Source organism: Uloborus diversus, chromosome 8 (assembly GCF_026930045.1).
Source record: "Uloborus diversus isolate 005 chromosome 8, Udiv.v.3.1, whole genome shotgun sequence".
Lineage (NCBI taxonomy): Eukaryota > Metazoa > Arthropoda > Arachnida > Araneae > Uloboridae > Uloborus > Uloborus diversus.
The window spans coordinates 52,490,703-52,508,130 of NC_072738.1; the positions used below are offsets into that span (position 1 = coordinate 52,490,703).

Below are 17,428 nucleotides of genomic sequence, written 5' to 3' on the forward strand. Positions count from 1 at the left end.
TCAAGCTACACCATTGCTTATAATCCCAAAACTCACCAATATATAAGGTTCATTCAAATGAAACCAGGTCAGTGCGTGTAACTTCACATTAGACGTTAGATGATGCCACGTAACTGCATGTATGGAGACACCATCTATTGGTAGAGAGACTTACTCATGCGCAACGTTTCATGTCGCACAGTGACCGTGTGGTTTTAAAGCCGAAGAGAAGGTGTTCACACAAGTTATCGTCCACTACGAAACGTGTCCTTTTTTGACTACAAGGGGGAAAGGGCCCACTGCTTGCCCAGTTCCTGAAACAGGGAACCACCATCCCGACTCAACATTATCAAGCCACTTTACAGAGCCTTAGACAAGCCATTAAGTCGAAACGACAGGGCATTTGTCCAAAGGCGTCCACATACGGCCACTGCGGAAAAGACGACATTGCAGTACTTTCGGTGGGAAACGCTGGAGCTGGAGCATCCATCGTGCACCCTTTCACCGTGGAGACCTTTCACTGTGTGACTTTCATGTTTCTGGACCTATAAAAGAAGCTATTCGCTGACGACACCCCGAATATCGCGGATATACCAATGGATGACAAAGTGTATGACTGGGCTCAGTCCTGGATCCGATAGCAACCTACTAGCTTCTTCAAAAATAAAATTGACCGCCTAAGTGTCGCAATGGCATAAATGTGCCAACAGTTTTGGCTACTATTTTTTGAGCTTAAAAAATCGTAACAATTACTTTAGGCTAGTGACCTGGTTTCATTTGAATGCCCCTTATAATATTTTTTCAATTGTGTGCCATAAGAAAGTTATTTCTCTCAATATTTTTTTCGTCACTAAAGCAAGCATTTCCAAAGTACCTCATTATTTTCAGTGGTCGTCGTGTTCGCCGACAAACAGGTCGCAAAGAACATAATGGATGCAGCCAATCGTCGCAAAGCATTCAGCAGATTCGTGTGGATCGGCAGCGAAGCCTGGGGTGGTCGCAACTATGTGGTCGAAGGAAACGAACACGTCGTCGAAGGCGCAATTGCGATCTCGCCTTTGCTCAAACGCCTACCTGGATTTGATGACTTCTTCAAAAATCTGACCCCCGAAAACAATGCACAGAAGAATCCGTGGTTTCCAGAGTTCTGGGAGGAGCATTTTCATTGCAAGTGAGTTTTTTAACACACAGTGTGACTGAAAATTCATAACAGGAGAACGGTAAATGAAAAAATAAATAAATCTTGCAGAAAATTCATTTGGTGGGCCGTAAATTTTACCCCCCTTGAGTTCCAAATTCTAACTGAAAGTTTTGCCAATAGATGGCGCTGCAGATAGGACGCCCGTAAAATTAAAAAAAGATAGAAAATTACATCATAATTTTTCGAAAATAATGAACAAAAGAACAAAACAATATTTTCAAACACTCGTCGGCGGTAATCCCATGTCGCAATCGAGGGAAAAATGAATTTCAATTTTTCTTTTCCGACTTACTTGTTTACTATGTGCAGCGCCATCTATTGAAACATTTTGGAACTAAAATTTGAAACTCTGAAGGGGAAAATTTAGCGCTCACCACATGAATTTTCTACAAGAATTTGTTTTCTATCATTAACCGTTCTCCTGTTATAAATTTTTGAAAACAGTCAGTCTTTTTCAGGACATCCTGTAGTTTAAGTATTAAACAAAGATGCTTTTTCCATTAGTGCGGTGACGCCCAACCCGCTGTCCGTTGCTTATATGTGGCCCACGAAGCTGATTCATGTGGCTCGTGGACATGTTCAATGTCACAAATTGAAAACGATATTTCGAAGCCATCCATAAAAAAACAATCATCCTCATTTGGTATCACAAATGAAGATGATTGTTCAAATTTGACGTCAAATAGTCAAATTCGTTTCTAAAAAACAGTTGTAAAATTCGCTTCAATAAAATACGCAGGTAAGTATGATAACAACAATATTCTTGGTTTGATTTCCTTTACTTTTCAATTTTTTTTTTCAATTGTTATCTTAAAGGATCGAAATATATTTTAATTTTTATGTGTTTTGTCCAGCTCACAAGATTTATCTTAGTATAAGGTGCGGCAGGCAAGCAAAAATAGGTTGGGCTCGACTGCAATGGAAGATAGAAATTTGCAAACTTGTTCAGCCATAATATAGTTTTGGATATTTAAATGACGATAAGTAATTATTGATGAGGGTTTACAAGTGTTAAATTCTGCAACACATGTGTTACTATTATGGTGAGACGTAAATTTTCTCAGGCAAAGTTTCAAAGATGATTAATTTTTCTAAAGCCTCGAAGTTCTTGACATAATTATGAAATGTTTTATGACAAAAATAAAAAGACTATTTCAGATGAATTTTACCATAACTTTCATGATGGTATCATTATTTTTCAAGAAATTTAAAAGCACCACCTGACGTGTATCCACCAGCTACAACGGCACTAGATTAAACGACATATACACCTGGCGAAATACAACTGTAAACGAGCCTGATTGCTCGATAAATATTAACTAGAAAATCACCTGACAAGGAATGACGGATGAAAATTGCTGCTACACTTGAACGAAGCAATTACCTTGGTAGTAAGTTACTGCCCTAAGCAAGTGCTAAGTTCAGCAATACTTACAGTACACCACCAGCTCGGTTATTCCATTCGAGGACTGCAGTTTCGTGCTTTTTAGCACTCATCAGCCTGGAATAGGATCTACCTGTGCTGAAAATGAAAAACCTCTTAAGAGAGCCAAACAAACTGGTAGCGAAAGGAATTTAGCACACCAGATGAGTAACCACAGCAATGGTGCAGTTCAACTCAAAGATTGATGACAAAGCATAGTATTTTATAGTAAGTTACCACCCTAAGTCGGGACTGAGGCAGAAATACTTAATTTACACCGCCAGCTCAGTTATTCCATCCGAGGACTACAGTTTCGTCTTTTTTTGCACTCATCAGCCCGGAATAGGAATTACCTGAGCTGGAGGTGAAAACCTCTTAAGAGAGCCAAGAGAGCCAAACAAACTGGTAGCTAATGTAAAATTAGCACACCAGATGAGTGGCTCTCTTGGTTCTCTTAAGAGGTTTTTCACCTTCAGCTCAGGCAATTCCTATTCCGGGCTGATGAGTGCTAAAAAGCACGAAACTGCAGTCCTCGGATGGAATAACTGAGCTGGCGGTATATTTTAAGAAGCAATTACCTGTTTGGTGATATTTTGAGGGTTGAAATTGTAACCCTAACTCCAGTGGATTAACCCTAAACTCCAGTAGATGCGTTCATTGTTGACCATTTTCTCGTTTCTTCATTTTCCTAAAATGAGTCTTACCAGTATAACAGTTAAGGTACCGGACCCAGTTTAGCCTTGTCAAAATCAAGCATTTTCCTTCATATCAAACATTGACAAAAAATATTATCAAATTATCATGCCGACCGTAGCGCGAGTTATAACTTGCTGAGTTTTTGTTGCTTCAACAATGAAATAATGCCGTCACGCATGCTATGGCGCGAGTTTCATTATTGGGAACTCTATAACATTTTGGAATATGTACAAAGGGATGGCGTATTTAATAAAAGAAAAGTTCGTTCATAAATAATTTGATTCCGAGGCACATGGACGCCTGCATAGTAAGCATCTTCTTAAATGATGGGCATTAGTAATCTAGAAATTTTGCATTTTTTTGGATGAAGTTTTGGTGTTTTAGTTTATCTATATAGGTGTTTATTCTTGAATAAACGTAATTTTACGCAAAAAAAAAACATTTTTTTAATGTAAAGTCTGCTTGAGTTAAGCCCTGAAAACAAAAAGACTGTTTTCGGAAACATACGAATAGTTTCCGAAAACCAGAAACAAAAGTTACACTTCATTCACATGGCTCATCCACCCCCTTAGGGGTTGTAGTGTCTCGCTTCTTGGGAGGAAGGTGGGTTCTTGAAACTATGACCGTTTGTAGCAGGGGGGGGGAGAGGGGTAACAAGACGTATGACCACACGCATTTTTTAATAAAACGAACGTTTATGAAAATTACCGTGACACATGAAAAGAGAGTGGGTGACATTGTGTGACAAAAAGTGTGACATCATTTATGATTATAGATGCGAAGTAACTGGTTTCAACTAGTTACTAATATAAAGCTGAAAGTCTATCTGGATCTCTGTCTGTCTGTCTGGATGTCTGTGACGCGCATAGCGCCTAGACCGTTCGACTGATTTTCATGAAAATTTGGCACAAAGTCAGTTTGCAGCATGGGGGTGTGCACCTCTAAGCGATTTTTCGAAAATTCGATTTTGTTCTTTTTCTGTTCCAATTTTAAGAACATTTTCCGGAGCAAAATTATCATAGGATTTACGAGTAAATTACCAAGTTATCATAACGTGGAACTATAACATGGGCAATCCAGTTGGCAAGAAATTCGCCATACATTACTAGTACTTGTAAATATGCAGGCGACTTAAAAGTCCTTTTTATTTTCTACTACGGGCAAAGCCGTGCGGGTACCACTAGTAGAAGAGTAAAATCTAAGGACGGACGTCATTGAACGGTCATGTGTAGTAAGCAATTCGTGATTGTTCAAAAAAAAAAAAAAAAGAAAAACGTAATAATTTAGAACATTAAATCTGAACCTTCTTTGGCTTTCTGAGCAGGCGCTCGCTCCATCACAAAAAGGGGAGAACGGTATTAGTAGAACTGCATACTTCAGCATGCTCTTTAAACTTTTGGGAGATTGTACTATTTAGTGCACTCCTAAGCATTTAATATTATCCCAATTGTAATCCATACTCGAAGTGTAGGCTACAGTTTTCAATATTTGTAAAACATAATTGAAAATTCCTACTAGTGGATAAAGTTCAGGTTTTTTTTTTTAATATATATATATATATATATATATATATATATATATATATATATATATATATATATATATATATATATATATATATATATATATATAAGAGGGTTCTCAAACTCTGTGAACTATAACCTTGCGAAGCGCTTCTCATGGATTTGAGATATTATTCCTACTTTTAAAATCTGTAATACTTGTTTTTAATTTATTAGGGCAGAAAAAAAAAATTTTCTTTGTAGTGATGTTAATTGCGGTTAATTCGATTAATAAAAGTGTATTCGTTTAAATCTTGTGTACAAATTTGTTTGAAGCTCGCGCGGGCTGTTTAACTGACCAAAAAGGGGGTGTGGCGTGCAAAAGATTGGGAGCGACTGCCTTAACCTATGTATCTAAATCCTTACTGTGGTAATTCTAAACGACTTTACAGGTAAGATAAGTTTCTCCAGAGGTGCTCACCAAAACGCCCATATGCAAAATTTTAAGGGGCTCAGATATTTTCCCCATGTTTAGCAGGATATTCTCCCCATAGAAACCAATTTCAGTACAGATTAGAGTTATTAAAATTTGACATTTTTAATGACTTATTCATTAATTGCTGGAGACGAAATGTTTTTACATTTTTACAAAGAATAAAGTACTAAAAGCAAGGAAGCTCTAATTTCAAAGGGAGGCTCGAGCCCTCCCCCTTCCCCCTCCCCATATGGGCGCCTTTGGTGCTCACCTTAGTGGAAACTGTGCCGTCGAAGTTTTTTCTGGGGGGGTGAGGCGTTTTGTGGGGGTATATTTGTCTTTTAAGGGGGGTTCTCCCTCTTGGGAGGGGGTTTTCAGTATTATGGCGATGGGCACCTCTAGTCTCTCTTTGACTTCCATTTCTATTCATTCTACGTATTACTGGAGTGTATTATACTACTACTCAGTCATGTTCCCTTCAATTTTTCTGAGGGTATACTCCCAATAATCCATTATGCGCAATCTGTGTATGTGATCATATACATAATAAGTCCAGAAATTCTTGAGGGTATAACCCAAGGGTGATAGAGTTCTGGGTTTTCCAGGGAGAAAAAAAACTGATGAAATTAAAGTTTCATATTTTCCTTATATTTCGAAAATTACCTTTAATTTACTAACACTGAGCTCACTATTCCTTTTGATTGAATAAGGATAAGCAAATGATATTGCACTCCTTGCGTATTTTCAAAACGCGTTTATTTATAAAGTGTTAAGAAATATAAAGAAACAAGGTCACTTACGGGAAAATGTAGTTGACATAAATGTACTATTTTTGCTTTAGGAAACATTTAAAATTCGATGATAGAATCTGAATTATAAACGAAAACTTTTGACGCTTGAGGGTATACCCTATCTGTATAAAAAATGTTTGAGAGTATACGGCGTGTATGGGAACATACCTGCTACTACTTCTTTAATCCGGCAAAAATAGGTTATGTACCGCTATACAAAAGAGTTCTTTGAAAGACTAACTTAAAAGCGTGCATGCATTAAGCAAAATTTCGTTTCGATATTGCCAAAAATGGTTCTGAAAATTAAATAAATGAATAACAGTAAATAATGTCTGATAAAAGTTTCAATTTAGAAATTAAATGATTTTCCCGAAAGTAAAGTCAGCATATCACATGAATTAGAAAAAAGAAAATAATAAAATAATAATTTGTTTCTGAAAAATTAAAGATGTCGCAGTCAAAAATTTCACTTTTAAAACATTTTTTTTTTTTTTTTTTTTTTTTTTTTTCATTAAGAATTTCCATGTTGTACAGTTGAAGGCTCCATGTTTCTAAAACTTTTTATTTTTCATTTTTATTTATTCGCATTAAATATCTACAACAAGCTAAAGAAAAAGTGCAAAAACTTTTACCATTACATCTACAGCGATTATCAACTTCAAAACAAAGAATTCATGCAGTAAGCGATGTGCACAGTTGTAATATTAAATGACTCATACTTTTAAAAATTAAAATATATTACTTTGAAATTCATCAATGAGTTTTTGAGATCTTAGTTTATTATCTTCACCAATTTTAGTGGTGATTACGAATAATCATGAGGATTTCGAAATCACACGGTTAACCACTTCCACCGCAAAATAGAATGCTTAAGGAGAGACAATGAGTTCGTTAATAGCACCTAGCGGTCTCCCGAGCGTTAATAATTGAGTTGAAAAGTACATGACAAGTAACCCGTTTTGTTTTTGTATTTATAAAACATAATCAAAAACTCTAACTGGTGGCTAAAAAAAAATTTTTTTTTTAATGCCTTAATTTGAATTTTTTTGAATTTGAACCTTTGAATTCGATTTCCCAATCTGTCGATTGCGACACAAGTCGGGGTCTTGAAGAGGCACATCAGGGGTTCGAAGCATTATTTCGGATTTTAAAACTTTCAACATCAGTTTGGAAACTATTAGAGCGTAAAAGAAATAGTTTCCTTTGTATCGACGTTAATTCTGATAATAAAAGTGCATTTTCAGTAAGTTACACCCTATAGCCAGGAGCTCAGTCATTCCTGCCGAGAACTGTAGTTTCGTGCTTATTAGCACTCATCAGCCCGGTTTAGGAAGTGACTGAGATTGGAGGTGAAAAACCTCAAGCCAAGAGTGCCAAACCAACTAATAGCTAATATAGAATTAAGACAGACTATATTAGATACCAGTTTGTTTGGCATATTTGACTTACTTAAGAGGTTTTTCACCTATTGCTTAGTCACTTCCTAAGCGGGGCTGATGAGTGCTAACAAGCACGAGACTGAGCTGGCGGTGCATTTCATGTAACAAAAGTCTATTTTGTTTTGAAATATCGACTATTGCTACCTTCGTAAATTTCGACAAAAGCGCCGAAAGAAAATTTTGCGAAAATAAGCAAAATAAGATGCGAAAATTTTTTCATTAACGAAAAATAAATAAATGAAAAGTAAACAGTCTGCTGACGAAAAATTGAATGTTGCGAAAGGAGAAGAGCTAGTTTATAATCTTACTGAACTAGAACCCAGTGATTATCAGTTTTTCAGTACCTAAGAAAGTTCTGTTTTGGTCAACGGTTCTACTACGGTGGAGCGGTGAATAGATCACCGCATAGATCTGCAGCCATAGATCGTGTTTCTTCATATGCATCTTTCTTTGAAGTCTGAACACAAAACTTATTAAACAAATGACATATGTTTAGACAAAGCTAAAAGGTACAGAATGTCCTGAAAAAGAACGACTGTTTTCAAAAATTTATAACAGGAAAATGGTAATGATTAAAAAAAAATAATTCTTGTTGAATATTCATGTGGTTGGCCGTAAACTCCCCCCCCCCCACACTTCTTTAGTTCCAAATATTTTCAAACAATCGTCAGCTGTAATCACATGTCGCAATCGGAGGAAAAATATGTGAATTTCAATTATTTTTCGACTTACAGGCTTACTACGTGCAGCGCCATCTATTGAAACATTTTTGAGCTAACATTAGAAACTCTGAGGGAAAAAAATTGCGCCCAACACATGAATTTTCAGCAAGAATTTGTTTTTTATCATTAACCGTTCTCCTGTTATAAAGTTTTGAAAACAGTTAATCTTTTCCAGGACATCCTGTATGTAGAAAGAAGGAAAAGGCATGTGTTGAATATGGAGAAAAATGTAAACGATATTTTCAGTTTCCTTTGTCTTTTTTATTTATCTAGGGGCTCCGCTCTGATCGCTCACGCTCATCATCTTATTTGATTTGCAAAGATTTAAATCGTCTATTAGAAAGAATCAGATTAAAAAGCTCCTTTTGAGTTCAATTTCCAACAAAATGAAAATATCCCTCTCCCTCCCGTCGAAAATAGAACTTGAATAAAAAAGCTCATAATTAGAGCACAATCCCGCTCCCACCTGATGACAAAAATAAACTGATAAAAACATGCATAACCGAGATATTTAAAAAAAATCGCTTTGATAAGTACCCCTTTCCCGGGTTCCAAACCAACTTGTACTACCAACTTGCACAGGTATAAGTATAAGTACGCTTGCCAGACGTCCCGGTTTTCAGCCAAAATCCCGGTGTCCCGGCCGGTTTATTTCCTGTTCCGGAAAAAGATAAATTTGACTGCAAATGACCAAAAAGGTCTCAATACAATTAAATGTAAAGGATTATTTAGGATAATTACTTTATCATTTGTAACATTGACTTATAAAATTAATACCTGATTAGTTTGTGAGGATATTTACAAGATTAAAACCCAAAAAGGCTATCTGAAGAAGTCCTATAAAATGAAAAATACAGGTAAATTATTGTTCAATTACTGTGTATATTTAATTTAATAAATCAAATATTTGCATCTTAGAAGTGAAATGTTCAACTTTTATCTGCTTATATCATTTTTTATTACTGCTGTTTTAGGTTCATAATAAGTAACCTTTTTTTCACAACATTAAGAATAAAACTGCCCTATAAAACACTCAAAAAATCAATCACAGGTGTGTAACCTTTTGAATACTAGCGACGCGCGGGGGTGGGGGGCGTTCCGGTGTCCCGGTTCATCATTTCAGAAATCTGGCAAACCTAGGTATAAGGGGCTCCTAAGCATTGCAAAATGGCGGTTTTGTACGTTTGAAAAGTCTGTTTTAAAATTCGTCTGGGAAATCTTTATCCCTTTAATACACAGTTTACTTGAAATATTAGCTTAAAAAAATTTCGAAAGTCAAAAAAACCAATTCGAAAGTCAAAATAGAAAACTCCAGTTGCAGACCTCCGGGACTCGAAGTAATTTTGCGCAAAATTTCAAGTCTGTAGGTGCTATTAGGCCTCCTGGACGTAAGGATGTCACAGACAGAATTTCCCAATTTCTTCAGCGTTAATTTTTTTAATATATAGAGACAGCTAAATTGTTTTACAAAAATACCCCACGCGCATTTATTATCGCTGCAAAAACGTTGTGCAGCTGTGTTGACAAAAATGGCCGGTTGTTTGTTGGGAATAATCAAAGTCAAATGAACCGAAATTCGTAGTACTTCAGTTAGTTTTTCTCTTTGCTTATGTTTATTGTATGTGTTTTAGCTACATTTTTATAATGTATCTGTTTTAGCTACATCTTGCGTCTATATCTTTCTCTTATTCAAGGCTGCCGGATTTTGATCAGACCCCGTACAATCAAAAATTTCCAAAGTGGTGTTCCGAACAGAAGATTTCAGAAGTCAGTGGAGACAAGCAAACGTTCAGCGAAGCGCTGCACTTCGTCAGAGATTCAGCATACGCGTTCGCGCATGCGCTGTCTAACATCCACAAGACGAAGTGCAAGAACACCCCTGGACTTTGTGATGCGATGAAGACTTTGGATGGGTCAGAGCTAAAGGAAGCTTTGGGAAAAGTACACTTTACTGGTAAGTTTATTCTAATGTCCTGTGGAATGATGTTATGTTTCCTGTTTCGACACGAAAAGTCAACAGTCCTGCGGTCAGTCGAAGCAATTATCATGGATACAGGAGGTTTATAACTGCTACCAATAGGTGCCCCTTACAGAATTCACATCCATGGTGACATTAGTCTCCCTTTTCGCAGACTTTCCTCCCTCATCATTAGTTCTACATATTATACCTACGATAGCTGTTGATGAGTACAGTGCGACCAACTTACTTTTTAAAATTATGAGTAGAAAACTAATTTTGTAACCTTGCCCGAAGAGATGAGCATAAGACTTCCTTCAATTATCTTTTGAAGACAAATATGCAGGTGTTCAAATCAAATGTACCGAACTTGAAAAGGGTACTTTAATTGACTGAGAGTTTAAAAGCATAAGAAAACTGAAATCAGATGATAATACAAACAAAAATTTTATTTTAAAAATCAGTGCTATTCCATATGATCTCCTTAGTAGACCTGAGCTCCCTTTGTAGCTTTGTGAGCTCTCTGACTATCTCGTTAATAGCCTTTTCTAAACACTTCCCGTTTCGGGAAAAGTGTTATGCACTTTTTAATGCTCTTATCCAGTGGGGAGGGAGGAAGGAATTATTTTATTAAGTGTTTAAAAAAGTCTTTGTACTCTTATTAAGGATTTGTATTATGTATTACATACCAGAGAACAACTAGTGCCTTCTCTTCATGTTATTTGCAAGATATATGTTACTGAAAGAAATCGGGCACATTTGCCCATTTACCCCCTTATTTTCTACAAACGTTTCTACAATCTTTTTACATTGGTGAATTTTGAAGTATGCCCAAAATCGGCATTTTACAGTAACTTGTAATAGGAAATACGTAAATAAACAACAGGCATGTCTGTATTCGAAACTGAAATTGAAGTGAAAAAGTGTTCAAGTAATTTGATTGTAAAGCTGTTGAATGTATCAAGGCAAAGATGCTAAATCATTCAAAACATCAACAACTTTTCACACATTTTTACTTATAGAAAAAAAAAGATTTTATTTTTAGTACAATAATTTTTCGTACAACGCAAAGGTGTTCTTTTATTTATAATTTTATTTATTTATTTACACAGTATTTTATGACATGACAAGAATGAAACATAGCATTTTAAGAAGTTAATATTACAAAACATTTAGTAACAGAACGTCACTACTGTTTAAAATATAATGACAATAAGACAAAAAAACATAGTATATATCACTGTAAATAAATTATTACTTTTAATTACAGCTTAGGTGCATATATCTCATGCGGTGCGTTCGAAATGTAATATTGCACCCTACTCTCAAAAAATTCATTATAACAAGTTTTTGTTTTTTGGTTTCCTAGATCTTTGATTTATTCTTCCTAGATTTTTTGACTCACTTACTAGATATTATCTTCTAATAAAGTGTCACAAATCATCTAATAAATAGATCTTAACATTAATTATGAGATAGATTCACACAAAACTTGCAACGCATATCACTAAAAGTAAATTGCTTCTTTTAATTGCAACTAAGGGGCAGATTTTTTCGTCAGTTGGTAAGGTTATATTTCACTCTAAATAATGGCAAAAAAATTTCACATTAGAAAGCAATATATTGATGAACACAGAAATCACATATTTAAAAGTCATACAAACGTATTTCGATGCGCTATGAACAAATGTGTGCTTCTCACTAAAACTCTCTCTTCATATTAATCAATCATCATTTTATCATTGTTCGTTACAAATTTCTACGTCATTGCCTGTAACAAAGTCTCCATACCATTCATCTTTAGTCATTAAAATTTTCTTCGTCGCTCAATGACACAAATTCTAAATGTCATACAATCATCATTTGTCGTAATTTGGACATTACAAATTTTTACGTCACCGTACGTCACAAATTCTTCATATAATTCAATCATCGTTCATATTCAGTTATTTAAATTTCTTAGGTCACTGCATGTCACAAACTCTCCATATCCTTGCGTTCATCTTCAGTGATGAATTTTTTTTTTACATGTCACCAACTCGACATTGAAATTATTTTTTAATCTCTTGTTAAATCGTTTACTCAGAAAATTATTTTTTCCGTTCAACTTCTTTGGGTATTCAATTGAAGTTTTCGTGCGTTTTTAATCTTTTCACTCTTGAAAATATACTTGAAGGTTTCACCAAGAAAAAAGTAAAATTTAGTAAATTTAGTAAAATTTAGTTACTATCCCTTTTTTTTTTGGTGATAAGTTTGACCAAAGTAATGGTGATTTTAAGCACATCAGATTCTATAAGCACCGTTACTTTGATCAAACTTATCACCTATAACATGGTTGCAACAAATATTTACTGTAATTTACCTATTTCTTGATAAAGCATTGAAATTTTCTTTATTAGTATAAATAGAATTTTCCCTTTTGTTCTTAGATTTTTTTCCCTTTAGCCTTTAGCCCTTTCCCCGAGCTGGAGTACATTACCATTAAATATTTGAATTTTGTGCTTGAATACTCAGAAGACGATTTTAAACTCAGTTATTTGGATTTTTTTTAACAGTAATAGGAATTTTCGTACTTAGTTCTACGTATTTTCTGCAAAATAATAAGTTTTTTAATTGACTCATTAAACATCGTAAATCAGGAGTTTTACTCAGTCTTTTGCTTCCTGGCTTTAGATTTATCATTTAGTTGTTTCTCAATCTTTCTCAATTTACTGTGCTCAATCTACAAAGCTGAAAAATTCTATGAAAAACGAAATTCCTGCGTTTCGAAAGACCTTTTAACAAACTAACTTTCCAATTTTTTTGCATTTCATCCATACATAAAATTTCAAAACATCGTTGACAAATTAAAGCAATGAAACATTTTTTTAAACATAAAACGAACTAATTAACCAACACACACATTTTGAATCACATGAAAAAAATGAGGGTTTTCAATTACATATTTTTTTTAAAGGTGCTTGTCCTGTTCGTTTTTTTTAAACTTTTTATTAGCTGCAGAATTTATTTTTGAAATATGATTATAATATTGGGTTCATTTTCTCAATCAAATATTTTACCATTAGTTTCATTGATAACACTATATGATTATTCACACGTGTAACAAAAGAGTATTCAATGTGAGTTAAAAAAAATTTTTGATTTTAAATGTGTGTTTACCGCGTTGAATTGTACTAATTTGTGATTCAATATTTTTGTCTGCTTTTCTCTAATTTTCCGGTTTTTTTTTCTTTTTTAAAAACAGTTGAAAAATTATTTGGAAATAATCATAGCACATAGCAACTCATCCTAGAATAAAAGACATTAGAACTTGTCTTTTAAGTCTTTTAGAAAAAAGAAATTTATGCGCGTTACTTGCACACAAACATTCTATAGTGAATTCGTCCTTGGCTAATAACTATATCAGTGGTGGTGAAGTCGTATGCTAAACTAATATTTGAAAAGATAGACCGTGACATAAATTTTAAAGTCGTAGTATATAAAATAATCCAGATGTTCAAAATGCCCGAGTCGAATTATTGTCAGCTGTCAGCCTGAAGCCCAGGTACTAAGTGCGGCAATTTTGAATTACTGTCAGCTAAGGAACAGAAGCAAATGCTCCACTAAATTTTTTATCAGTTTTTAAAAATGTTTGCGCATTATTTATGTGTGTTAGTTTTATTTAATTCAGTATTATTATTTTTGTAGTGAATTTCTTCAAAATATAATTAAGAAAACGTTGAAATATTTGCAGATATATCTGCTTTATTACTCTCATTTTTTAATTTTCATTTGAAGTTGTTTGAAAAACGTAACAAGTTATTATCCTTGTATAAATGCAAAATTGTTTTATACTGTAACTTCTTATTTGAAATAGTAAACGAATTAATTTTTTTTAATGTGTGTATACAGTGCAAGTATGCAAAAACTATGACAGTTACAAAGTTGGATTTACTGGTTTCTCTGCTCATACGGCCTCCTTTATTACTGTCTAATTTAAATGTCTTCAATCAAAAAAAGTTGAGTTATTTTGTGCGTGCGTGCAATGATATCTGTGTACGTCACTCGCAGGAGCCCGCAAAAGAGGCAATGAAGGGCCATGATCCTGAGCTTCCACTAACTCAGTAAGAATGTAATATAATTGAAGCATAATTTGCTAAACTTTGTGTTCGGTATTTAGAAAGAAATTTGCTTACTTTAGAAAAGCAATTTACCAAGGTTAAATATCTCTCAAAAAAGCTGGCTCCCTTGAAAATGTTTTTTAAATGCCTCTGTGACCTCAATAGCGAGAAAGACATTATTCAACTCAAAATATCATACGAATAGTTTTTGAAACCACTTTTGACATTTTTATTATAAATTAAAATTCATTTTTTGAAACACATGCTTAAATTTAATTCAATTGCTAAATGTTTTTGGTGAAAAATCTGTTGAACATTTTACACATTCTGTTTTTGGCAAGTCATTTAAACATTCTTGAAAATACAAAAGTTTTTCCTTGGGAGCAGATTAAATGTCCATTAAATGCTGAATTTTTCATGGTTCAATGTGTGCCTGAGAGAAAATCAGGAACTAAATTTTTACGGACAATTAGAGTAACATTCGTAATGAAAATTACGAGTCTTCAAACGTTTTCTATTCCATCCATTTTTCCGACAGTTGTTTCACATATATTCGAAAGTGTTCAATTCAACAATCCAAGAACTTTCTTCTTTCACCACCATCCACCGCCGCCACCTCCACCGCCTTTTCCTCCACCACCTCCTTTTCCTCCTGATGATTGCTGGATTTTTATAGGAACCGCTAACAGTGCCAATGCCATCTGTTGATCATCTGTAAAACAATTATAAGGAAAAAGTTGAACCTTAACTTCTTTATTTGAACCACATAAACAATTTACTTAGCAGCTCAGAATTAAGGGAAAAATTAAGAGACCTCGTCACTCCGAGTTGATGTGATTCGGAATAGTATACGTCGGTGCATTTCTGTACACTTAGTTTAAAAACTATTGAAGAAAAAAAAAATTTGCATCATTTTCATTTTCCTTTGCGTCAATGCTATTTGTAGGGGATTTTTTTTTCTAAAAGTGTATTATTCAAATTTGTTTCCAAGAAGTTGTCATTATTTTTAATTTTATCAACGGCTAATTGTATTAAGTAACCTTTTGCAACGTAGTGAAATTTGATTTTGTACAGCTCGTGTTTAACACAAATGCATATTAAATTTTTTAAATCTAGAACTAAGTAAAATAATTTTGAAAATGTCAAAATATGTTAAAAATCACAGTAGCTTTTTTTTTTTACTAATTTCTAAAATTATTATATGTTACAAACATTATAACTCATAAATAAAATGCGTTAAAAATTTTGTTTTTGTGTAAATTAGCAATTATTACGTTGCTCGTATTATGATTCCTATTGATTTGCATTCATTTAGTTACTTTTTGCTTGTTATACGAAGTTTGATAATATTACCTCAAGTGGGGCATTTAACCTGATGAAGTGTGGCGAATTGTCTGACAGTAAGGGTAATTTGCCCCAAAGTAGCAATTTTGTTTTTTTGCAGTAAAAAAAATTAATTCGTAGTTTTTGGAGATAATAAATTTTATATATTATCTGGACCTATATTAAAAGAGACCTAAGGTATTATTTTTTATTTTTCGTTATTGTATTTTTTTTAAATAAAGTTTCTGCTTAATGATCCATGCGAAAGCACTGAATGTCGTAATAGAACGTCAATTTTACGCAATGCTTCTCCTTGTGATTTGTTTACGCTGATAGGAAATGCAAGTATTACTGTGTTCTTTGAAAGAAGGAAATCTAATCAAAAGTAAAATTCATTCTTCCCTCACTCCCCCCCCCCCCCCTCCTTAAAAAAAAGTACCTTTTAAAGTCCCGAAAACAAAATCAAAAGGGAAATGTTTTAAATTGTTGTAGTTATCTAAACCCTAAATAATTAAAACAAATGCAAGAAAGCGAGCAATGGCAAAACATTATATTATTCAGCAATTTCTTCATGTTAACTATCTCACATAAAAAAAAAGCAAATAACAATGAATTTTCAGCTGCATTGTAATTGTTTCTAGTTTTTTTTCTAGTCAATTTAGGAGCTTCGCGTTTTCGAACGTATACTGAGTATATGTATTGCAGGAGTTCTCAAACTTTTCACACTCGCGGCACTCGTTAAAGAATTAGAATTTCTTCACGGCATCCCAGTCAATCTCTATTATATAAATATACATTTCAAAATTTCTTCCGGGGGTTGGAAGCCTTATTGAAACAAATATATTGCCAATACAGCAGAGCAAAAGTTTTATCAACCTCTCTTGGTACAGAATTGAGCACAAAAGCGCAGCAAATCATGGCCCTGAGTAAGAAATGTTTGTGTAAAAAAAACAAAGAGATATCGCCATCTTAATTTTTTATATGTGACCTTTTGAACGAAAAACTGAATGTTTGAAATTCCAATTTCACCAAAACTCTAGTACTATTTCACCTTCTCATATTCTCTTATCCAAGTACATGAACCTAAAAGTAGCGAACGAAAGTTTGAGGTATTTGGACATGTGTTCCTTTGAATCTAAAAGTCTTCATACTACAAATTCTTTCAGGATATGTCCCATTTTGTTCCAAATAAACAGTGCAGAGGATGGATTTGTTACCTTTCGATCAAAAAGTCCCACTTTACTCTTAAATAAAGTAGGATTTTCCACGTTTGGACTTCCTGAGAGTAAGTAATACGATAAAGGTCATCTGAAAGATCAAGAAAACGACATAAAATGAATTTTTCCAAAAAGTTGATTTTGATAAATTAACCCTTTTGATAAATTACTCCTCGAGTATGAGATTCGCTAATTAAAAAATGCTTACAACTTTTCCTAGTGAATTTAGGTTATTGGCCCTTGGGTGCTTTGTGGAAATCATCGTTTAGAATATTTTTGTTAAAACCTTCCAACCATATTAAACTTGTAAAGATTGGAACATCCGTTCGCGTAAAAAGAGCCATTTAGGACGAAAATGCGTTTTTAATTAATATCCCCGCTAACTAGCGTCTGAATTCTAAAAATTTTATTGATGGCACCAAAACTCGGCAATAGCTACTGAACAAAGAAAGAATGAAGAAAATTGGTTGACAAACAGAGGATAAAATGAAACCGAAAAGAATCCCTCACGTTTTAATGTATGAAGATTTACTAGCAGTTTTTGTAACTGTTGCTTTGATTTATCATACAGAAAGTGTTGCTAATCATTGGTAAAGCTTTAGA

At 34.0% G+C, this 17,428-nt stretch overlaps 1 protein-coding gene across 1 annotated transcript in view; it reads left to right on the forward strand.

Annotated features, from left to right (window-relative positions):
• LOC129228365 (metabotropic glutamate receptor 3-like) overlaps positions 1 to 17,428 on the forward strand; it is a 144,891-nt gene that overhangs the window by 80,919 nt on the left and 46,544 nt on the right. The window contains exons 5-6 of the mRNA XM_054863044.1: positions 868 to 1,150; positions 9,923 to 10,182. Of these exons, the coding sequence (XP_054719019.1) occupies positions 868 to 1,150; positions 9,923 to 10,182 (543 nt within the window). The remainder of the gene's footprint in view (positions 1 to 867; positions 1,151 to 9,922; positions 10,183 to 17,428) is intronic.